The sequence below is a fragment of the Phyllobates terribilis genome, unplaced genomic scaffold (assembly GCF_046119375.1).
Source record: "Phyllobates terribilis strain yellow unplaced genomic scaffold, ASM4611937v1 Scaffold_3__8_contigs__length_932513732, whole genome shotgun sequence".
Lineage (NCBI taxonomy): Eukaryota > Metazoa > Chordata > Amphibia > Anura > Dendrobatidae > Phyllobates > Phyllobates terribilis.
In genome coordinates this window covers 188,025,222-188,050,438 of record NW_027362763.1, presented here as the reverse complement: position 1 = coordinate 188,050,438, position 25,217 = coordinate 188,025,222, and the positions used below count along the sequence as shown (strand labels likewise).

At 41.3% G+C, this 25,217-nt stretch overlaps 1 protein-coding gene across 2 annotated transcripts in view; it reads left to right on the top strand.

Annotated features, from left to right (window-relative positions):
* The window catches only part of LOC141259002 (galactose-3-O-sulfotransferase 2-like), a 79,519-nt gene that overhangs the window by 8,430 nt on the left and 45,872 nt on the right, over window positions 1-25,217 (top strand). Inside the window, exons 2-3 of one of the 2 annotated variants that reach the window (XM_073674371.1) lie at window positions 9,462-9,569; window positions 17,681-18,140. In XM_073674371.1, coding sequence (XP_073530472.1) covers window positions 9,462-9,569; window positions 17,681-18,140 — 568 coding nt within the window. Of the gene's footprint in view, window positions 1-9,461; window positions 9,570-17,629; window positions 18,141-25,217 lie in introns of both variants that reach the window. The other variant, XM_073674370.1, reaches the window with a different exon arrangement.

Genomic DNA, 25,217 nt, shown 5'->3' with positions numbered 1-25,217 from the left:
AGAACGGAGTGTGAGGCAGGACACCGGGGGCCATCGGAGGGTATATATTTAACCACTCTCTCGGGTCACACTATATAAATCCATGCAGTTTGCATGGATTTATATAGTGTGACCTAGTTGTCACAAGCACTTTCCAAGTGATGCTAATCGCTTGGAAAGCGCTTGTCAATCGGCATGCGGAACTGTCAGTGAATAACGCTCCATTTCCGCATGTCCCTGGCAGGAAAACGCATGTACAATCCGCATGAGTTTTTTTCTGCCAGGGAGATGCAGAAACGCTCAGGAAAAAATCCTGAGCATTTCTGCATCGTGGGCACATAGCCTTAATATCCATATGCTAAAAATCAGAGGGGGAAAAGAGATTGACCCTATGTTAAGGCTATTCTGGAACCCTACGATGTGACGGGCGCCCCGTCTCTTTCAGATGGACCCACCGACATTCCTAAATCTAACTAGTACGAAGACATACAGGAAAGGGGTGTAGACCCTAAAAGATCTAGTGACTGGGTAATCGAGGGCTACCCCTAACAGAGAAATATGGATATTAACTTTACAAACTCATTTACTTCCGGTAATCTCTCTGGTACAACACTTTTGTTCTAAGGGGAACTGTTTGTTCATAGATTTTGAGAGCCTTAGTAACTTTCCCTGTGGGGCCGGTATTTTCTGGGATATACGTACAACAATGCTCCCCTATCATTTTGCATACCCCTCCTTCTCTGTAAGTAACATATCCAGAGCTATTCTGTTTTGGAAAGCCATGGTAGATGTGGGTGCTAGTGGGTCAGCTATCCCTTGTAAGGCATCTTTGGTGTAATTGACAATTCTTTGTTGGTTATAATATATGTAATTTATCCAATCTACGCTCTTGTTAACGGTTATTAAGGGTATTATGGACTGAAATTTCGCCTTCACTTGGTCTTAGGCCTTGAATTCGTCTGGCACCCCCCTAAGCACTCCGAGGACATCAATATATATATGTGGGTCAAAACTGCCTTTGGGGTTAACTTCTCTCTTGGCCCTGTATGTACCTGCAAACGCAGCCTTTATTTCCTCTTTGGATTCCTGGGACTCAGATATAAGGTAAACAGACATTATTGCTTTAGTTATTGCACATTCCCCAGTCTATTTGCCCTCCAATCTAATCCTAATCTTCATGTCACCACATTCAAGGAAGTGTTATACCAGAAAACTGGAATATCATTCTCTTTAGTAATAATTGCTTGGAATGCACGTGTTACCGTAACAAAGGCTTCCCCCCAGCTACTGTCATAGACAAAGGAACATCAGGGTTGTGGGTCTGAGACCACCTTCTTGCAATGGGATGTGTGGACCCATGATGTTCGGCCTTCGCCCTTCAGCCGTAGGTGATGTAAGCAGCACTTGGTAGGGCCCTTCAAATCTGGCATCCAGTGTGCCTAGCACGTGATTCTTTATCCAGACAAAATCTCCAGGTTGGATGCTGTGAGTACCTGTTTCTAGATCTGAGTCTGGAATAGAAGAGTACACTGTAGCATGTGTTAGTTTTAACTCTTTAGCAAGTCCAACAACAAAATTCACAAGCTTATCATTCCCTGAACTAAGCTGCTCTGGGTAATATCGACCCATTCTAGGTGGTCCCCGAAACAAGATCTCATATGGTGTGAGCCCTGTGGGTTGTCTCGGGGTATTTCGGACTGAGTATAGGGCAATAGGCAGCACCTCCGGCCATTGAAGTGACAATTCTTTACTGGCTTTAAGAATTTTGTTTTTTAAAGTGCCATTCATCCTTTCAATTTTGCCGTTACTTTGAGGATGATAAGGAGTATGCAGGCCCACATCCGCCCCAATCATCTCCCAGATTGATTTAGTAACTTCTGCAGTGAATGCGGGTCCTTGATCACTTTCAATCACTTCTTGTTTTCAATCCTTGTTTTCCTTCTTCCGTTACTGCATGAGGATTAACACTATTTCTGGCCATTCTATGACTTATATACTGCATTCTTTACCAGTTTTTCCCTCTGCGGGCACTATTTATAATTTTCAGTTGTCCCTGAGCTACTGGGTAGAGAAAAACTGCTATGTCTCCTATATACAGCATACATACTTACACTTCTTATCTTAGGTTCTGTCTGATAAATGGTCAGAGATTGAATACACACCTATGCATTGCACTTATGGCTCTTGACTTTTGGTTTTGTTTCAGTTTTTTGTACTTTGCACAAACAGGGGCATGGTTCCCTTTTTCGGGCTGTCCATTTTGTTTACATAGCTTTCCATGAACAAGTCACTGAACAGTTGGAACCTGGTCCTTATCTATATGAATATCTGCTAATACATAGTGAGGTGAACTACAAGATTAGGTACTGTCCCGATTGGGTACACCTTGTCGTGTTGGGATGGCTTTTATGCCTTTTTGATCAAAATAGTGATAACTAAGTAGTACACCATGTTATTTGCATGTACTATTACTATTCATTTAGTTATTACAGGGTATTTGCGCATTTTGGACTCTTAATTAAGGGTTGTTCAGCAAAGCTGCTTTATCAGCTGATAACAGCCAGCCTCCTGTTGGACAACTTTGGACTATGTTCATTTTTATTATTATTTTATTAACCACTTCATGACCACAGGGCTGTATGCCTCCTTAAGTATCGCACTATATATTTACTATATAACTATTAGCAGTAAATTCTTATTTTTTAGCTTATCATAGTTTTTATACATGAGAGGATAAAGAAGCAATAAACCGTTATGTAGTGTCATAAGACATGTACAACCTACTACCACCATAAAGACTTCAGAATAAGCAGCTTTAGTTTTTTCATGAGAGAAAACAATATTTAGCGTTTCAGACCTGCAAGCAGATGGGCATCCTTTCTAGACGTAGAGACCTTGCAGCGTCATTTGAATACAATAATAGAAAATGTCACTATCTATTCTAGAAGACTTCTTTACATTTCTAGATTCTAACTCCCACAGAAAAACTTGGCATCATTTTGCGTCTCTAGAATCTTGTTTTCCTATGTCCACCTCAAAACGTCCAATCTAGATCAGCACGCCCCTGCACTAGATTGGACGACTGAGCTGTCACTCACTGCATCCAAGACACACTGAGCAGAGGAATCGTGACAACATGTGTTTAGAGTATTAAGCTTTGCTTGTTCAAGATTCAATGTTTAGCCCTTTAACGATCGCCGCTACACATTAAAACGGTGGTCGTTAAGGGGCCTTAATCCCTCATCGCTGTTTTAATTGATTGCAAGGGGGTCACAAGACCCCCTTAGTAACCATCGAACCCCCACGATGAGAATCATGGGTCTCGATGGTTACCATGATACCCTGAGGACATGTGATGACCCGAGGGTGCAGTGGCCTGTGAGATTCAGCTATAAGCTGGGCCTCACAAGCTGCATCAGTGATTCACTGACTGCTCTCATGCACTGCTCTACATGAGAACTGCAGTGTATGTGACGCGCCCCCCTGGGCCGTGTGTGCAAGCATGTGGGTTACCCGGAGCCGGGTCTCTGGGGGTTGTAGTCTCCGTGGCGGCGACCCGGTCCCGTGGCTCAGGGTGGTCAAACCAGTGGCAGTCTTTATAGGGTTTTTGTGGTTTAATGTCCGACTACGCCACCCGTGGATTGCGGTCAGGGTGTACCGCCTCTGCGAGGCAGTCTGCTGAGGCTGGTGTGGTGTGCGCAGCTAAAGATGGGATAACTCCCCACGGGAAGAGTATGGCCTCAGGGCAGGGAATGTGGATGATGAGAGTGATGGTGCGCGGGCGTCCCAGTACTAGTAGTGCTGTATGCGGTGAGAAAGCAGGAACGACTCAGAGTCTTTGCAGTGCAGTTCAGGGTCTTTACTGATGATATTAAGGCAGACCCTCCTGGGAGTACTGGCTAGCATAAGGGGCCTGGTCAGTCTGCGAGCAAGCAGGAGTTCCCCTGGCCAGGTGGGGTTGTAGGCCTCCCCGTCTATCTGCACTCTTCCTGGCTACCTTGCTGTAAGCGAGTGGAAGTAGCCCACGTCCCTGAGTATACCGTGTGGTGCTCACCCGCATGGCTGGTGACTTGGGGCCTTCTGGTAGCCTCCGCTCCTCGATGGCGGTGCTGGTCCCTTCCTTGTGACTGAGCCTCCAGGCTTCTATGGCCAGAGGACCTGGAATCCCCTGCCGGCTGGTTTCTGCTGCTGGACTTAGAGGGTCCCACAGCCTTGGACTCCGTTGTCCGGTCATAGTCTTTTCAGCCAGGACGAGCAATATCTGCTTCCAGTCCCTGGCACTCAGCTCCTGCTCCTACAGAGCTCCTAGCTGTCTCTTGCCCCGTGTCTGGAACTTCACTCCAGGCTCTGACTGTCTAACCCCGCCCCAGACCCAGTTTATATAGGGCAGATTCCTCCCCTCCCAGGTCTGGGTAGGAGGTGTTGCATGCTTAAGGGCTCCTGACCAGGAAACCTCCCACTTGCTCTCAGACGTAATATTTCTATTACTGTGGTAACCAGACCCCTGGGGTGCCACATATGAGACCAGCAATTAAAAAAGAATTATACATGTTCTGCAGTGAAAAAAGTGTAAAAAAGTGAAAAAGTAAAATAGTAAAAAAAACACACAAAAAAGTATACACAAATCTCGAAAAGCCATTTCGCCTCTCAAAACACATTTGTTATAAAACAAAAATAAACAAAAAAAGTACACATAATTGGTATCGTCACGTCTGGAACGACCTACTCTATAAAATTGGCATTTTATTTATTCCATATGGCAAGCGCCATCAAAAAAATACTAAAAAAAATGCCCAAAATTTTGCTTTTTCATCATACTGACTCACAAAAAAGTGAATAAAAAGCGATCAATTAGACATATGTAAAAAAAAATTGGTAGAAATGAAAACGCCAAACTGTCCTGCAAAAGACAAGCCCTAATATGACTCATTCTGCAAAAAAATAGAAAAGGTACAGCTCTCAGAATATGGCGATGCAAAAACAAATTCATTTTTGTAAAATATTGTTTTTAGTGTGTAAAAATAGCAAAGCATAAAAAAAATATAAATCTGGTATCACTATAGTCGTACTGACCCGATGAACAAATTGGACATATCACTTTTACCGTTTGGTGAACGTCGCAAAAAATAAAAATAAAAACAATACCTGAATTGCTGGTTTTTGTTTATTCTGTGTCTGAAAAATCTGGATACATAGCGATCAAAAATATTATGTACCCCAAAATGGTACCAGAGAAATCTGCAACTCGTCACGCAAAAAATAAGCCCTCATACAGCTCTGTTTGCCAAAAAATAAAAAGTTACAGCTCTGAGAATATGGTGATGAAAAAAACAACTTTTTGTGAACAAGCATTTTTACTGTGTGACAGCAGCAAAACCTTTAAAAACCCCATATAAGTATGGTATTGCTGTAATCGCACCGACCTGAAAAATAATTCCGCATTATCACTTATACCGCACGGTGAACCACACAAAAGTAAAACTAAGAACTATTCTTGTACTGCTGTCTATTTATTCATTCTACCTCCCAAAAATCGGAATAAGGCTCAGCTCACATTTATGCTGCGCTCTCCACTGAGCGCTTATGTTGAGGTTTCGGTGTAAATTCTCCAAAACCGCGATTCAGACAAAACTTTGGATGGAGCCACTCACTTATGAGGCAGATGGAGTCACTTTGGACTGGTCTGTGTTCCGGCGATGTCCCATCATTTTAGACGTCATTTTAGCACACAAGTGTGGGTGACCAAAGATCTGTGCACGCCTAAAAAGATGGACACCACCAGATCAGACACCAAACAAACTTTAAACTGTCTCCATCTGCCTCATTATGACGAGTGGTTCCGTTGTGGGTTTCGTCTGAACAGAATTTTTGTTGAATTTACACGGAAACCCCAATGTGAGTGCTCAGTGTTGAACACAAGATTGTGATCCCAGCCATATTCTGGAAGTGATCGAAAAATCATCACTGCAGCCATATATTAATTCATTGAGAGGTGCAATTTCTACAATGGGGTCACTTTTAGGGCTTTTCTGTGGTTGTGGCACCTTCGGGACTCCGAAAACTGCTATAGTAAAATCTGTGCTCCAAAAGCCAAATAGCGCTCCTTCCTTCTCAGCCCTGACGTGTGGCCTCACAGTAATTTCTGATGACATATGGGCCATCACCGCGTTCGGGAGAAATTGCGCAATAAATTATGGAGTCCAGTTTCACTTATTAACCCTTGTGTCCCAAAAAGATTTGCAGCAAATACAATAATAACATTTTTACCAGTAAAATGTCATATTTCCATGTCTCAATGTTATAAGATTCTGTGAGGCACCTATGGGTTCAAAATACTCACTGTACCCCTAGATGAATTCCTTAGGCAGGGAAGTTTCCAATATGGGATCACCTGGGGGGGGGGTTCTGCTGCTCTGGCACTTCAGGGGCTCGGATAATGGAGCCCACAATCTATTCAAATGGAATCTGCATTCTAAAAGCCAAGTAGTGCTCCTTCTCATGCGATCCTTGCTATGAGCTTAAACAGTAGTGTACAACCACTTATAGGGTACTGTCACATTCGGGAGAAATTGCATAAAAAATTGTGGGGTCCAATTTCTTCCATTATCTCTTGTATAAATTACAAATATGGTGCTAAAACAGTATTTTAGTGGAACAAAAAATATTTTTTGCTCTCAAAACTAAATGTTATAAAGTTTTGTGAATCACCTGTATATTAAAATGCTCAGTGCACCCCTAAATGAATTCCTTGAGGGGTCTAGTTTCCAAAATGGGGTCACTTGTGGAGGGTTTCTGCTGTTTTTGCATGTCAGAGGCTCTCCAAATGTGACATGGCATTCACAATTTATTCCAGACAAATAGCACCTTTTCCTTTCCTAGCCCTGCCATGTGACCAAACAGAAGTTTTTCACCACATATGGGGTATCATCGCGTTCGGGAGAAATTGCTTAACAAATTATGGGGTCCGTTTTCACCTATTATCCACTTGTGGGGGTTTCCACTGTTTAGGCACATTAGGGGCTCTCCAAACGCGACATGACGTCCGCTCTCGATTCCAGCCATTTTTGCGTTCAAAAAGTCAAACGGTGATCCTTCCTTTCCTAGCCCTGCTGTGAGCCCAAACAATAGTTTTCCCCCACATATGGGGTATCGGCGTACTCAGGAGAAATTGCACAATAAATTTTCATGTCCATTTTCTCCTGTTACCCTTATGAAAATAAAAAAATTGGGGTTAAAAGTACATTTTGTGGGAAAAATTAGATTTTTTTATTTTCACGACTCTATGCTATAAACTTCTGTGAAGCACCTGGTGGTTCAAGGCACTCACCACACATCAAGATACATTCCTTGATGCTTCTAGTGTCCAAAATAGGGTCATTTGTTGTGGTTTCCACTGTTCAGGCACATCAGGGGCTCTCCATGACATGGCATCCGCTCTCGATTCCAGCCATTTTTGCGTTCACAAAGTCAAACAGTTCTCCTTCCCTTCCGAGCCCAGCCGTGCGCCCAAGCAATAGTTTCCCCCACATATAAGGTATTAGCATACTCAGGAGAAATTGTACAACAAATTTTGGGGTTCATTTTCTCCTGTTACCCTTGTGAAAATAAAAAAATTGGGGCTAAAGTAAAACTTTTTGTGAAAAAAATTAAATGTTCATTTTTCCTTCCACATTGCTTTAGTTCCTTTGAAGCACCTGAAGGGTTAGTAAACGTTTTGAATGTGGTTTTGAGGACTTTGAGGAGCGCAGTTTTAGAATGGTGTCACTTTTGGATATGTTCTGTCATATAGGTCCCCCAAGTCACTTCAAATGTGATATGGTCCCTAAAAAATGGTTTTGTAAATTTTGTTAGAAAAATGAGAAATTGCTAATCAACTTTTAACCGTTCTAACTTCATAACAAAAAAAAATGTTTAAAAAATGATGCAGATGTAAAGTAGACATGTGGTAAATGTTATTTATTAACAATTTTGACATGACTCTGGTTTAAGGGCATAAGAATTAAAAGTTTGAAAATTGCTAAATTTTCGCCAAATTTCCGATATTTTCACAAATAAACACAAGTCATATCAAACAAATTTTACTACTATCATGAAGTAAAATATGTCATGAAAAAACGGTCTCAGAATCACTGGGATCTGTTGAAGCATTCCAGAGTTATTATCGCATAAAGTGACAGTGGTGAGATTTTAAAAATTTGTCCTGGTCATTAAGGTCAAAATTGGCTCGGTCACTAAGGGTTAATCAAAACCTAAGTTTGTTTCCATATGAAAAAATGTATCGTTATATTTCATGAGAAGGAAACATTTCCACATTTGTAGACTTTTTCAATTAATAGTAAGGTTGGCCCACGACTTTGTCCAAGTTTTTAATTTTGGCCCACACTGTATTTGAGTTTTACATTGCTGTTATAGGGTAACAAAAGCAAAGGCTTGAACTTTACAAACTGCAGTATGTACACTAGCTGAAGGTTTGGTTCTTCACCAAGGGTAGACACTAAACTGTGCTTATTTCATGTGTACTCAGAGCTACACTCACCCCTATTCTTCACTCTTGAGGGCAATTATTTTTCAATGGATCTCAGCATCCAGCGCTGCACAGAGTCCTTTGCCATTTAAATAGTGGGGTAACACCCCAGACATCTGCGGCTCCTGCTTCATCCCACACAGAAAATCGCTAATATGCAATAAAACATTGACTGACTATTGGTTAATTTACTATCTCTGTACAGGCTATTGACACACGGACAGCACAATGTCATGACAGCTTTAATTATCTCATAAATAGGTATTTTCTAAAGAAATTATTTAGGCATTTAAGTGATAGACCTTCTGCTTCTCCTTATATCTTTTTGGCATTTGCACTATTGTTTAAAGAGTATAGAGTAAAGTTAAAGGGGTATTCCCATCTCCAAGATCCAATCCCAATATGTAGTAGGTGTAATATTAATAATATTATCAAATTCCTCAAATTAGAAATTTAGCATAGTTCTTCTTATTCGCTATGTAGCTTACTTCAAGTAGGGCATTGATAGTTATTATCACTCATATAGTGACAGTTAGTTAGACAGCTCATAGTGGTCATAATCATGGATATCTAAGCTACTACAATTTCCTACATGAGGTAAGCGACATAGCGAATCAGAAGAACTATACTCAATTTCTAATTGGAGGTATTTGCTAATATTATTATTACTACACAAACTACATATTAAGATAGGATTTTGGAGATGGGAATACCCCTTTAACAAATAAGACTTGTTATAAATATGCGATAAAATGGGCTTAATACAAACAAACATTTAGTCGGGAGAATAACTTAATTAATTTTGATAAAGTCCGATTTAATGGGTAGGTTTGATATTTGTCTTACCTAGGTCCAAAGAGTGGGGGTTGTGCAACAAAAGACTCTGCCTCCAATAGTTGTAAGCTGGATCCTGGGTATGCACAGTATGGACATTAATACATTTTGGTTTGTCTTGCAGGTTTGTCTGTAGTAACATTCAGCATTTGAAAATCTTCGGTGTCCTTTTACTAATAACAATAGTATTATTTTTGATCTTGCAAGTGTTGAAAAGCAGCGATTCAGAAAGGTGAGAGAACAATTGTTCATACAAGTCTAATATTAAGATAAATATTTATCACAACGATAATAGAATTATTAATACACAATAGTTATGTTTATTAAGAGATGTAGAGTGAAGTTATTAGACAAAAATCTGGGGCCATGGAATTAACAACTGTGAATATGGAAAATTATTCAATAATGACAAGTAACAGGAAGCACAAACTTTTTCAGTGTAAAGTACCATGTACAATAAATAAAATTAGGCTATTAGTGATTGTCTAGTAAGTGTTTTGCTCTGCCACACTGAATACACTTGGGCAAATCATCTAGAACCACTGCGGGCAGCTTCCTTTGCTATTGCAGACCGGTAACATCTTAAATGTACTCAATGGGAGTCAAGTCTAGAAATGCTGCAGGTCATGGTAGGACAATTAGGCCATTCAAGCTTTGAAAAGTAGCACAATCAAAATGTAGCCTTTCGTCATGTTGAAAAACAGCTCCTGAGACACTTTGGAGAAATGGCTGTACCACTGGCAAGTGAATGTTAGGCTGACCTGGAATGAAGACTAGAGGGGTCCAGCTACAGTACAGTATGCCACCACAAACCATTATCTTGGAAGCATGAGCAGTTTGACGTTACCTTGTGAAGGCATTTTCATCGCATTGCCCATGTGATGTTTTGAAAATTCTGTTTCCATTTTTTCATCATTAACATGTCTATAATGATGTTGCAATTTCAATGTTGCGGAGTATATATGTATATATATAGATAGATAGATACAGTGGTGGCCAAAAGTATTGGCACCCCTGCAATTCTGTCAGATAATACTCAGTTTCTTCCTGAAAATGATTGCAATCACAAATTCTTTGGTCTTATTATCTTCATTTAATTTGCTTGCAAGGAAAAAACACAAAAGAGAATGAAGCAAAAATCAAATCATTGATCATTTCACACAACTCCAAAAATGGGCCAGACAAAAGTATTGGCACCCTCAGCCTAATACTTGGTTGCACAACCTTTAGCCAAAATAACTGCAAACAACCTCTTCCGGTAACCATCAATGAGTTTCTTACAATGCTCTGCTGGAATTGTAGACCATTCTTCTTTAGCAAACTGCTCCAGGTCCCTGATATTTGAAGGGTGCCTTCTCCAAACTGCCATTTTGAGATCTCTCCACAAGTGTTCTATGGGATTCAGGTCTGGACTCATGGCTGGCCACCTTAGAAGTCTCCAGTGCTTTCTCTCAAACCATTTTATAGTGCTTTTGGAAGTGTGTTTTGGGTCATTGTCCTGCTGGAAGACCTATGACCTCTGAGGGAGACCCAGCTTTCTCACACTGGGCCCTACATTATGCTGCAAAATTTGTTGGTAGTCTTCAGACTTCATAATGCCATGCACACGGTCAAGCAGTCCAGTGCCAGAGGCAGCAAAGCAACCCGAAAATATCAGGGAACCTCTGCCATGTTTGACTGTAGGGACCATGTTCTTTTCTTTGAATGCCTCTTTTTTTTTTCCTGTACACTCTATGTTGATGCTTTTTCCCAAAAAGCTCTACTTTTGTCTCATCTGACCAGAGATCATTCTTCCAAAACTTTTTAGGCTTTCTCAGGTAAGTTTTGGCAAACTCCAGCCTGGCTTTTTTATGTCTCGGGGTAAGAAGTGGGGTCTTCCTGGGTATCCTACCATACAGTCCCTTTTCATTCAGACGCCGACGGATAGTACGGGTTGACACTGTTGTACCCTCGGACTGCAGGGCAGCTTGAACTTGTTTAGATGTTAGTCGAGGTTCTTTATCCACCATCCGCACAATCTTGAATCTTGAAATCTCTCGTCAATTTTTCTTTTCCGTCCACATCTAGGGAGGTTATAGCCACAGTGCCATGGGCTTTAAACTTCTTGATGACACTGCGCACGGAAGACACAGGAACATTCAGGTCTTTGGAGATGGACTTGTAGCCTTGAGAAGGCTCATGCTTCTTCACAATTTGGTTTCTCAAGTCCTCAGACAGTTCTTTGGTCTTCTTTCTTTTCTCCATGCTCAATGTGGTACACACAAGGACACAGGACAGAGGTTGAGTCAACTTTAATCCATGTTAACTGGCTGCAAGTGTGATTTAGTTATTGCTAACACCTGTTAGGTGCCACAGGTAAGTTACAGGTGCTGTTAATTACACGAATTAGAGAATCATCACATGATTTTTCAAACAGTGCCAATACTTTTGTCCACCCCCTTTTTTAGGTTTGGTGTGGAATTATATCCAATTTGGCTTTAGGGCAAATCTTTTTGTGTTTTTTCATTGAAGACAAATTAAATGAAGATAATAATACCAAAGAATTTGTGATTGCAATCATTTTCAGGAAGAAACTGAGTATTATCTGACAGAATTGCAGGGGTGCCAATACTTTTGGCCACCACTGTATATATATATATATATATATATATATATATATATATATATACTGTATATACAGTGCATTGTGAAAGTATTTGGCCCCCTTGAACTTTTCTACCTTTTGCCACATTTCTGGCTTCAAACATAAAGATATAAAATTCAAATTTTTGGGGGAAGAATCAGCAACAAGTGGGACACAATCGTGAAGTGGAACGAAATTTATTGGATATTTTTAACTTTTTTAACAAATTAAAAACTGAAAAGTAGGGCGTGCAATATTATTCGGCCCCTTTACTTTCAGTGCAGCAAACTCACTCCAGAAGTTCAGTGGGGATCTCTGAATGATCCAATGTTGTCCTAAATGACTGGTGATGATAAATAGAATCCACCTGTGTGTAATCAAGTCTCCTTATCAATGCATCTGCTCTGTGATAGTCTCAGGGTTATGTTTCAAGTCCAGAGAGCATCATGAAGACCAAGGAACACACCAGGCAGGTCCGAGATAATGTTGTGGCGAAGTTTAAAGCCGGATTTGGATACAAAAAGATTTCCCAAGTTTTAAACATCTCAAGGAGCACTGTGCAAGTGATCATATTGAAATGGAAGGAGTATCAGACCACTGCAAATCTACCAAGACCTGGCCGTGCATCTAAACTTTCATCTCAAACAAGAAGAAGACTGATCAGAGATGCAGCCAAAAGGCCCATGATCACTCTGGATGAACTGCAGAGATCTACAGCTGAGGTGGGAGAGTCTGTCCATAGGACAACAATCAGTCGTACACTGCACAAATCTGGCCTTTATGGAAGAATGGCAAGAAGAAAGATATCCATAAAAAGTCTCGTTTGAAGTTTGCCACAAGCCACCTGGGAAACACACCAAACATGTGGAATAAGGTGCTCTGGTCAGATGAAACCAAAATCAAACTTTTTGGCCACAATGCAAAACGATATGTTTGGCGTAAAAGCAACACAGCTCATCACCCTCAAAACACCATCCCCACTGTCAAACATGGTGGTGGCAGCATCATGGTTTGTGCCTGCTTTTCTTCAGCAGGGACAGGGAAGATGTTTAAAATTGATGGGAAGATAGACGGAGCCAAATACAGGACCATTCTGGAAGAAAACCTGTTGGAGTCTGCAAAAGACCTGAGACTGGGGTGGAGATTTATCTTCCAACAAGACAATGATCCCAAACATAAAGCAAAATCTACAATGGAATGGTTCAAAAATAAACATATCCAGGTGTTAGAATGGCCAAGTCAAAGTCCAGACCTGAATCCAATCGAGAATCTGTGGAAAGAACTGAAAACTGCTGTTCACAAACGCCCTCCATCCAACCTCATTAGCTCGAGCTGTTTTGCAAGGAAGAATGGGCAAGAATTGATTCTTCCCCAAAAAAATTTTTTATATCTTTATGTTTGAAGCCAGAAATGTGGCAAAAGGTAGTAAAGTTCAAGGGGGTCAAAAACTTTCACAATGCACTGTATATATATATATATATATATATATATATATATATATATATATACAGTGCACTTAAACAACAGAATATAACTCCAAGTAAATCAAACTTCTGTGAAATCAAACTGTCCACTTAGGAAGCAACACTGATTGACAAGCAATTTCACATGCTGTTGTGCAAATGGAATAGACAATAGGTGGAAATTATTGGCAATTATCAAGACACACTCAATAAGGGAGTGGTTCTTTAAGTGGGGACCACAGACCACATCTCAGTACCAATGCTTTCTGGCTGATGCTTTAGTCACTTTTGAATGTTGGTTGTGCCCCATGAGGGTGGTATGAGGGCCCGACGTCCACAAATGGGAGTTGTGCTCACAGCCCAACACCGTGCTGGACGCTTGGCATTTGCCACAGAACACCAGGATTGGCAAAGTCGCCACTGGCGCACACCAGGATTGGCAAAGTCACCACTGGCGCCCTGTGCTCTTCACAGATGAAAGCAGGTTCACACTGAGCACATGTGACAGAGTCTGGAGACGCCGTGGAGAGTGATCTGCTGCCTGCAACATCCTTCAGCATGACCGGTTTGGCAGTGGGTCAGTAATGGTGTGGGGTGGCATTTCTTTGGAGGGCAGCATAGCCCTTCATGCGATCGCCAGAGGTAGACTGACTGCCATTAGGTACCGAGATGAGATCCTCAGACCCCTTGTGAGACCATATGCTGGTGCGGTTGGCCCTGGGGTTTTCCTAATGCAGGACAATGCCAGACCGCAAGTGGCTGGAGTGTGTCAGCAGTTCCTGCAAGATGAAGGCATTGAAGCTATGGACTGGCCCACCCGTTCCCCAGACCTGAATCTGGTTGAGCACATCTGGGACATCATGTCTCGCTCCATCCACCAACGTCACGTTACGCCACAGACTGTCCAGGAGTTTGAAGATGCTTTAGTCCAGGTCTGGGAGGAGATCCCACAGGAGACCATCCGCAACCTCATCAGGAGCATGCCCAGGCATTGTAGGGAGGTCATACAAGCACGTGGAGGCCACACACAATACTGAGCCTCATTTTGACTTGTTTTAAGGACATTACATCAAAGTTGGATCAGCCTGTAGTTTGTTTTTCCACTTTAATTTTGGGGGTGACTCCAAATCCAGGTTAATAAATTTGATTTCCATTGATGATTTTTGTGTGATTTTGTTGTCAGCACATTCAACTTTGTACAGAACAAAGTATTCAATGAGAATATTTTTTTTCATTCATTCAGATCTAGGATGTGTTATTTGAGTGTTCACTTTATTTTTTTGAGCAGTGTATATACACTACCGTTGAAAAGTTTGGGGTCACCCAGACAATTTTGAGTTTTCCATGAAAACTCATACTTCTATTTATCAAATGAGTTGCAAAATGAATAGAAAATATAGTCCAGACATTGACAAGGTTAGAAATAATGATTTTTAATTGAAAGAATAATTTTCTCCTTCAAACTTTGCTTTCGTCAAAGAATGCTCCCTTTGCAGCAATTCCAGAATTGCAGACGTTTGGCATTCTAGCTGTTAATTTGCTGAGGTAATCTTGAGAAGTTTCACCCCATGCTTCCTGAAGCCCCTCCCACAAGTTGAAGTGGATTGATGGGCACTTTTTGCTTACCATACGGTCAAGCTGCTCCCACAACAGCTCAATGATGTTGAGATCTGGTGACTGCGCTGGCCACTCCATTACAGATAGAATACCAGCTGCCTGCTTCTTCCCTAAATAGTTCATGCATAATTTAGAGGTGTGATTTGGGTCATTGTACTGTTGTAGGATGAAATTGGCTCCAATCAAGCGCTGTCCACAGGGTATGGCATGGCATTGCAAAATGGAGTGATAGAGTTACTTATTCAATATCCCATTTACCTTGTACAAATCTCCCACTTTACCAGCACCAAAGCACCCCCAGACCATCACATTACCTCCACTATGCTTGACAGATGGTGTCAGGCACTCTTCCAGCATCTTTTCAGTTGTTCTGCGTCTCACAAATGTTCTTCTGTGTGATCCAAACACCTCAAACTTTGATTTATCTGTCCATAAAACTTTTTTCCAATCTTCCTCTGTCCAATGATTGTGTTCTTTTGCCCATATTAATCTTTTCCTTTTATTAGTCAGTCTCAGATGTGGCTTTTTTTTTGCCACTTTGCCCTGAAGGCCAGCATCCCAGAGTTGTCTCTTCACTGTAGACGTTGACACTGGCGTTTTGTGTGTACTATTTAACGAAGCTGCCAGTTGAGGAGCTGTGAGGCATGGATTTCTCAAACTAGAGACTCTAATGTACTTGTAGCTCAGTTGTGCAGCGGGGCCTCCCACTTCTCTTTCTACTCTGGTTAGAGCCTGTTTGTGCTCTCCTCTGAAGGGAGTAGTACACACCGTTGTAGGAAATCTTCAGTTTCTTGCCAATCTCTCGCATGGAATAGCCTTCATTTCTAAGAACAAGAATAGACTATCGAGTTTCAGATGAAAGTTCTCTTTTTCTGGCCATTTTGAGAGTTTCATAGAACAAACAAATGTAATGCTCCAGATTCTCAACTAGCTGAAAGGAAGGTAAATTTTATAGCTTCTCAAATCAGTCAAACCTTTTTCATCTGGGCTAACATACTTGTGCAAGGGTTTTATAGGGTTTTCTAAACATCCATTAGCCTTCTTACACAGTTAGCAAACACAATGTACCATTAAAACACTGGAGTTGTGGTTGTTGGAAATGGTCCTCTATACACCTATGTAGATATTGCAATAAAAACAATACATTTGCAGCTAGAATAGTCACTTGCCACATTACCAATGTATAGAGTGTATTTCTGATTCATTTAATGTTATCTTCATTGAAAAAAAATGTGCTTTTCTTTCAAAAATAATGAAATTTCTAAATGACCCCAAACTTTTGAACGGTAGTGAATATATACAGTATGTGTGTGTGTGTATATATATATATATATATATATATATATATATATATATATATAGTATGTGTGCGTGTGTACACACCCCTTTTACACTGCCAGATTAATGCCATGTAAAAAAAATCATACCAAGAAGAATAATTTCAGAACTTTTTCATCTCATAATCTGTACAATTCAGTTGAAAAGACAAACTGAACTCTTTTCAGGTGGAAAGCACTAAAATAATTCTGCTTAAATATGCACACCCTGAAACTCATACTTTGTTGAAGTACTCTTTGAATTTATGTCAGCATTCAGTCTTTTTGGGTAGGAGTTTATCAGCATGGCAAATCTAGAATTGTCAATCTTTGCCCTGTCTTCTTTGCAGTAGCACTGCAAATTCGTCAGATTGTAAGGACCTCTCTGTGTACAGCCCTCTTCACTTCAATCCAAAAGCCATTTTTTTTTATTTAAACGTATGCTTTAGATCGTTGTCATACTGAAAGGTGAAATTCCTCTTCATCTTCAGTTTTTATGGCAAAGGCCTGAAGTTTACTAAAACCCCCATTCCAGCTGCCAAAAAACAGCCTAAGCATAATGCATAATTTGTTATAACGTCCACCATTGTTGTGTGTACTGTATACCAATATAGTAGATTTGACAGTTGGAAAAGGAAGTGTTAACCAGTGCTGCAGATGGGAGGAGTGTTAGAGGAGTCAGCAGTTAGTGAAATAAAGCCAGCTACAGGGAGTGATGAGTGTGTGCAGGGAAGAAGCAGAACAGAGATAGCAAGATTCTATAACTGGATCCTGTGGCAGAATAATACGGCCAGAGCATCCTGAATCCGGTCTGGTGAACTGGAAAAGACACAGAAAGTGATCCAGCTGTAGTTAGAAAGAAATGAAGCCAGAAATAGATCATTGGGTCATGGCAGGGGCCAAAGCAGATAGTAGAGTGGGCTGAGGAGGCAACTTGGGCCAGACCTGGAATTTATAGTGAACAAATACAGCACTTGCCATTCCTGAGGCAAGCGTATCACTGGATAGGACTGTTGTCAGTGAAGGTCAGACAAAAAGAATGGAGTGTTCAAGTCAGGCAAGCCGTACTGCTGAAATGTCATTTACACGTCAAGTGCTGCCATGTGCAACTGATATGTCTGTGCTTTTGTGTAAAACAAATGAAGATGTGAATAAGTTTTGTGCCTGTTTTACAATATGCTTAATTCAAAGTGTAAATGTATCAAAATTATTAACTTATATGACTTTTAATGTTTTTATAATTAGCTTTAAAAGTTATTTTATTCTCATATAGGTATATTATACATGAGATTCCTTTAATCTCAAATCTATTGTCTTCCAATAGTGGAGACGGATTTACTTATGGACTTGAAAGAGGTGACAACAATTTCGTCAGAGAACAAGACTTTGCATCAGAACTTTTGCATTATTTGCAAAAAGATCAATTGTCTGAGCGATTAAAAGGGCCAAGGTGGAAGGAGGTGTTAATGACTTTGAAATCAAGAATAAGAAGTGAAACAGTTTTAATTCAGGAAACTGCTGTCAGGAGCGAACAAGACACAAAATCTTGTCAACCCAAGAACAACATCTTCTTCCTAAAAACTCACAAGACGGCTAGCAGCTCAATTATGAACGTTCTGTTCCGCTATGGAGAATTCCACAACTTAACCATTGCCTTCCCTTCTCACACCTCTCAATTCTTCTATCCAAGTGTTTTCAGAGCCTCTTATGTGAATGGATTCTCTGCTAAAAGAAAACAGATTTTTCATATTATGTGTCATCATATGCGCTTCAAGTTTACAGAGGTGAGCTATGAATGATTCAATACTAATTTAAAAGAACAGAAATTGGTAGACTTAATTTAATATTTCAACTTTTGGCACTGGTTGCTTGTTGAACAGCAGAGCAAATTTCATTAAAGGGATTGTAGCAGTTGGAAGTTATTCCCTATCCATCTGATAAGGGCCAATTTCCCAATCGATAGAAATCTTATTGCTGGAATCCCCACTAATTCCAAGAATATAAGATCCTCATGTGAATGGAGTGGTAGCTGATCATGCTCATCTCTGTTCCATTTTTTCTTAATCGGACCACTGGAGATAAAAGAGTGCAGCGTTCGGCTGATCTTCAGCATTCCCATTAAGAATAAATTGAGTGGCAATGCAAATGGTTGACCACATTCACAAGGGGCTCTTCAGAGCCCAAGTTCCCAAGGTTGATGGGGGTTCTAGTGGTCAGGCTCCCAGCGATCAGGGAGTTATCCTATTTCCAAAGGATAGGGAACAACTTCCAAACTTGGTACAACCTCTTTAAGGTTGATGTTTTCAGTTTTTGTTTAGCTCATTTAAAACCTTTGCTATATACTGGGGGGCTTGTATAAAGATAGTCATTAAATTATCAGGATTAATAAAAAAAAACAGCTCTTTTGATGCTGGAGACCTAGATAAAGTCCCATGCTTCTTGAATAGTAGCCTAACGCTAGTTCAAACGAGAACTATATCTCTAATACACATGAGCACTCGGCTTGGCCATTACAGTGAACCTGTAGGCTGATACATGCTGCCTAATCTGTGGGCAGCATGTATCAGGCACTGACTGTATGTTGTCAGCCAGGTATGTTTGACTCTGAAACGCTGCATCGTTTCAGAGAAAAATTTAGTTTAAAAGCTTGTAGACTACTCAGTCCAGTGGATCCCCGGTGGCTTCTCCCCAACCGCTGTCCTGTATTGACAGGTCTGTGACTATGTACACATATAGGCAAAGACCTGTCAATCCAGGACTGGGAAACCGCCTGTCCGATTGGGTAGCATGTATCAGCTGATAGGTTAACTTTAATATGTTGCAGGAAGAGCTCGCTTAGTTAAAAGTGCGAAATCTCACAATAACATGGGGGATCTCAAGTTTTGACACTTAAGCTGCCATGAAGGGTTGTGGGATGTCACTTATCATGTTAGTATTGAAGGCTTCCACAGCCAATAAGTGTGGACCAGACTTCTAATGTAGAATTGGGTCTTTTATGAGGTCCTCAAGGCCACTTGTCTTCATTTTTAATCCGTTACATTTTTACATTTTATATAGGGCTAGCAAATGTGTTTTTACATGAAAAGGGCAGTGACCGGCACACTTTAACCTCCCTACAGCAATAATATTTTGACATTATATGTAGTTGGAATTTTTTTAATACAACATTAAATGAACAATATATATTTCATTATGCTTTTTAAAAATATGAATAAAAAGACAACAGCAACAGAGTCTTACATACACATACAGTGGCTTGTGAAAGTGTTCACTCCATTTGTTTTTTTACCCATTTTGTTACATTACATGCTTTTCTGAAAGGCCACAGAGGCTGCAACATTATTAAGCAATAGGCACCACTAACCAAACAACTCCATGAAGACCAAGGAGATCTCCAAATAAGTCAGGGTCAAAGTAGTTGGGAAGTACAAAAAAAAAATTATCCCAAATTCTGATGGTCCATGGAGCACCATTAAATCCAGTTTCATCAAATGGAAAGAACATGGTACCAACAACAAACCTGCCAAGAGAGGGCCGCCCACCTAAACTCTCAGCCCGGGCACAGAGGGTATTAATCAGGGGGGCAGCACAGAGACCAAAGGTAACCCTGAAGGAGCTGCAGAATTCCCAAGCAGATACTGGAGTATCTGTCCATATGACCACAATAAGCCAGGGCCGGCTCCAGGTTTTTGTGGGCCCTGGGTAAAAAAGTCTCAGTGGGCCCTTTTAACACATACCACGATTCATGATGCACAGATACCGCAGAGAAATATATATACAGGGTGGTCCAAAAGTAGGTGGCCAGAAAATAATAACATTTATTTTGATTTATATATAAAATTATATTTACTAACACAAGCATAACATTGACAATTAAATTTTATTCTGAACAATAATACAAAAGTCCTTAAATTTTATCAGCGCAGGTGCTCAAACTGTTTTCCATTACAATTTGCACAGCTTTGAAGTCGCCTCTTACGCTACGACAAACTTTTTTGCACAAGTCTCTTTGGGTATTAATTTCTTGAAATGCATCTCTTATGTAATTTTTCAAATCACTGACACTTTTTGGTTTTCGACAATAAACTTTGTCCTTGAGTACTCCCCAAAAGAAAAAATCCATTTGGGTCAAGTCTGGTGAACGTGCCGGCCAATCAAGTGGGCCTCTTCGGCCAATTCATTTATTAGGAAATGTTTCATCAAGATACTCGCAGACTACTCTTGAATAATGTGGAGGGGCCCCATCTTGTTGGAAATAAAAGTCATTTGAATTAGGCTGTTGCTGTAACTGGGGAACAACTTGATTCATTAGAATTTCGAGATACTTATCTCCTGTGACTGTTCCATCAAAAAATATTGGTCCTAAAACACCAAAACTTGAAATACCACCCCAAACATTGACACCAGGCTCATTTAGTTGTTGCTCTAATGTTAAATGCATGTTCTCATTATACCAGTAAATACAATTATGTCTGTTAATATGGCCGGAGAATTTGAAAGAAGCTTCATCACTCCACATAATGTTATCTAAAATTACTGGATTTTCTTCAGTTTCGTTAAGCATAATCTCACTAAATTGCAGCCGCCTGTCTGGATCATCCTCCAATAAACCATGAATTAGACGTGGACGATAAGCTTTCCACCCAATAGATTTCAGGATTTGCATGATAGAAGCTCGTGAAATTCCCAATTCCAAAGAGGCTCTCCTTGTGGACTTTTTTGGACTCTGAACAAATGTTTCAGCAACACGTTGTTTATTATCTTCTGTACAGACTGTTTTGGGTCGACCAGTTTTTGGAGCATTAAGGATTGAGCCAGTGGCATTGCATTTGTCACGAATGCGGTAAATGGTTTGTCTCTTTGGGGTTTGAGTACCAAATGTTTCAACCCAATTTGCTCTAACGGTTTCAGCATTTTGAGATTTCCAATACTCTGTTAAAATCCATTTTCTTTGATCTGTATTTAAATTATTTGCCATTGTGTGTTATCTGAATTATCTGAAAAGAAAACAGATTTGGGGGAGATCTATCTGTGAAAACTAGATCTGTGAAACTGGCTCAGTTGCCCTTAGCAACCAATCAGATTCCACCTTTCATTTTCCAAAGAGTCTGTGAGGAATGAAAAGTGGAATCTGATTGGTTGCTAAGGGCAACTGAGCCAGTTTCACTTTACACCATGTTTGATAAATCTCCCCCTTCATAACCTTATTACACTTTCTGTCCACCTACTTTTGGACAACCCTGTATATAATACAATGCAAAAGATTTCTTTCTTCCATTACTTGAGTGATATCTATTGTAAATTTCACAATAGGTCAGAAACCGGCGAATCCTAACAGCGCACAGTGCAGACCGGATAGTATAGTCCTCCATACAGTATTATGGGCACCACATAGTCCTCCAAACAGTATTATGGGCACCACATAGTCCTCCATACAGTATTATGGGCCCCATATATTGATCCATACAGAATAATGGACTCCATATAATGCTCCATACAGAATAATGGACCCCATATAATGCTCCATACAGGATACTGGCCCCCATATAACGCTCCATACAGAATATTGGCCCCCATATAACGCTCCTTACAGAATACTGGCCCCCATATAATGCTCCATACAGAATACTGGCCCCCATATAACGCTCCATACAGAATATTGGCCCCCATATAACGCTCCATACAGAATGCTGGCCCCCTTATAATGCTCCATGCAGGATACTGGCCCCCATATAATGCTCCATACAAAATACTGGCCCCCATATAATGGTCCATACAGAATACTGGTCCCCCTATAATGCTCCATACAAAATACTTGCCCCCATATAATGCTCCATACAAAATACTTGCCCCCATATAATGCTCCATACAGAATACTGGCCCCCATATAATGCTCCATACAGAATAAAGGCCCCCATATAATGCTCCATGCAGGCTGTGCCCCTATATAATGCCCCATGCAGGCTGTGCCCCCATATAATGCCCCATGCAGGCTGGGCCCCCATATAATGCCCCATGCAGGCTGGGCCCCCATATAATGCCCCATGCAGGCTGGGCCCCCATATAATGCCCCATGTTTCCTGGGCCCCCATATAATTCCCCATGCCTCCTGGGCCCCCATATAATTCCCCATGCCTCCTGGGCCCCCATATAATGCCCCATGCCTCCATACATAAAAAAAAATAACTCCTCAGCCACGTCGCTGTCTTCCCGCTCTGTGCTGTGACTGCTCAGCAAAGGGCGCGGTGGAAATACGTCATCGCGCCCTCTGACCTGAGACGTCACAGTGCAGCAGCCACGGAAGATACAGGACCTGCTGCGGAGGCACGGGGAGAGGTAAGTATTGTGCCGGGGCCCTGAGCAAGCAGGGAAGGGGAGGGGCGGGCACTGTCACCGCTCTCCTCCACGCACGGGTCCCATAGTGCTCCGGGGTGCCCGACAGCAAGTTGGCCACCCCGCCTGCTCAGGGTCCTGGCACTTGCCTGGGTGCGCCGGGTACTGACGCCGGGTCTGCAATAAGCTGTAAACTCCATAGAGGTGGCTTTTATGATAGAGTGGGCAGAAAAAAGCCTTTACTTACACTGAAGTGACAAATCACAAGGGGACCTTTCCTGATAAGCCTCAACCTCCATTTAAACGTGCCCTGTCTCTGAAAACAGGACATATAGACCCACCTACAGAGTCTCCTAGGTCCCATCAGATGTTCCTCTCACCACACATAAAGGAACTCCGTGGTTCTGAATTATCAGCTTGCTCTAAAACCGTATCACCCCTTTTCACTCACTATGGATGAGAAGATGATGCCAAGGGGGACTCGCATATACTGTATCTGGAGTAGCAACTCCAGGCAACAATCACTCTTATAAGCCCAAAAGTAAAGAGTATTTCAACATAGCAGGTGACACTAAATCGGGTGTGAATTATCAGAATTTTAGCAAGCTGTACGATGCACCTCAGCTACTTTCAATGCAAAATTCTGATAACTCCATATCTTCTAATTATACTCTGTAGAATTAAATAGAAACAAATAAAGTCTTAAAGGTTAATGCAAAAATATATGAAAACTTTACTAGTACAAAACATACATATAAAATCTATAAGTACAAAAGATGAGTGTAACGGAGTAGAGATAAAGAAAGGCAGCAAGGGCACAAAGAGGTAGAAGAAACAAGATGACAATTATCAAGATAAATGGGACTTGGTGTCAAGTAGAATATAGGAGGGAGGACAGGGACAACAAAACCTAGAGAGACTAATATCAGACCATGCTGTGGAGCTTAGTGCCCCATCTCCTAGTAATACAAGACCACAATTAAGGCTACAATGCCCCTCTCGTAAGCCTACACCATTATGGTGGGGCTATAAGGTCTCAAAAAAAAAAAAAAAAAATCCCCATACATGCCCAGTCAATGTCCACCAAATCATTACCTCTAAGAGTGAAGATGCGCCCCACCAGGTGGTAAGGAAGGCTAGTGTCTCTTCCCTCCCGACGCACGTTTCGCAGGGAACACGTCCAGCTTTCTCAAGGGAAGGTAAGAGAATGCGCTGCAAGGACCTTAGAAATACCCATGTGATCGGTCATGTGGGAGGTCACATGGTCCGATCACATCCAATGATTGTGTGTGGGTGGCGCATGCACGCGTCACCCGGCAGGTCCTGCACCACAGTCCGGCAATCAACGGTGAGACGCCGGACCTCGGGCCAGGAGTGCCAGCATGACGGGCGCATGCACACAACAGGATCACAGGAGGGTAAGTAAACAAAACCCAAAATAGACCCAAGATGGAGATCACATTCAGTAAAATATCATAAGAGAAAACATCAATTTCTACATAACAAAAGATGGACCCATAAAACAGCAATGTAATATGATGAAGTTATTCTTAAAATAGATAGAACCTTCGTATAGAGACATCATTAGGGTACCACCATAACAGAAAGGTCGATATCGCATCACAGTGGGGTGATTTATTCAAACGAAATTGATGATGTAGAGACATGTTTTCACATTGGTCAATTCTGGAATAGTTCAAATCTAAGTACATAGAAAAATTAGAAAAAAAAAAAAAGGGAGAAATTTTTAGAATACAGACAACGCAACATAATAGATTAAAAACCACAACTATACTGCACCATAAAAAACAACTGGAAGTAGGTTAAAAAATGACACAAATAAAAAGAAAGAAATGAATTATAATAAAAAATTGATTAATCCCATTTAATAACAATAAGACAGGAGAAGGAGACGCATTAGTGGTAACCATGGAGATCAAAGAAACGAGGCAAAACTTAAAGATTCATTTAGTCCCTTAGGGGCCATTGTGTCCAGTATTGTAATCCATCTAGCCTCTCGCTGAAATAATCTCTGTTTGATGTTGCCACTAGTGTTGAGCCACCCCCGTAGTGTTCGAGTTCGGTTCGGTTCGTCGAACACCCGTGTGTTCGCCGAACTGTTCGTCGAACTTTTCGTCGAACACCTTCGAACACCGTTAAAACCAATGGCAGGCAAACAAAAACACATAGAAACACATAGAAAACACCTTCAAAGGTGTCCAAAAGCTGACAAACTGCTCAGAAGACACAACTAACACATGGAAAAGTGACAAGTACATATAGTCATGCGAAAAGAAAAGAGGTGGAGGAGTAAAAGGAGGGGGAGACACAGATATAGGCATGTCATGCCCTTCTAAAATCCAAAAAGTGAGAAGCCGAGACGGCCAGTCCGCTCCTGCCCGTGCCACCTCCGTGTCGCCGGGTTTGTGCCAGAGCCGCGGTGAACCCTGACGGCCAGCCCCCCTCTCCCAATACTGGTGCCTGTCCGCTGGTGGGTCGAGAGAGCCCCCCTGTGGTGGAGGCAGCTC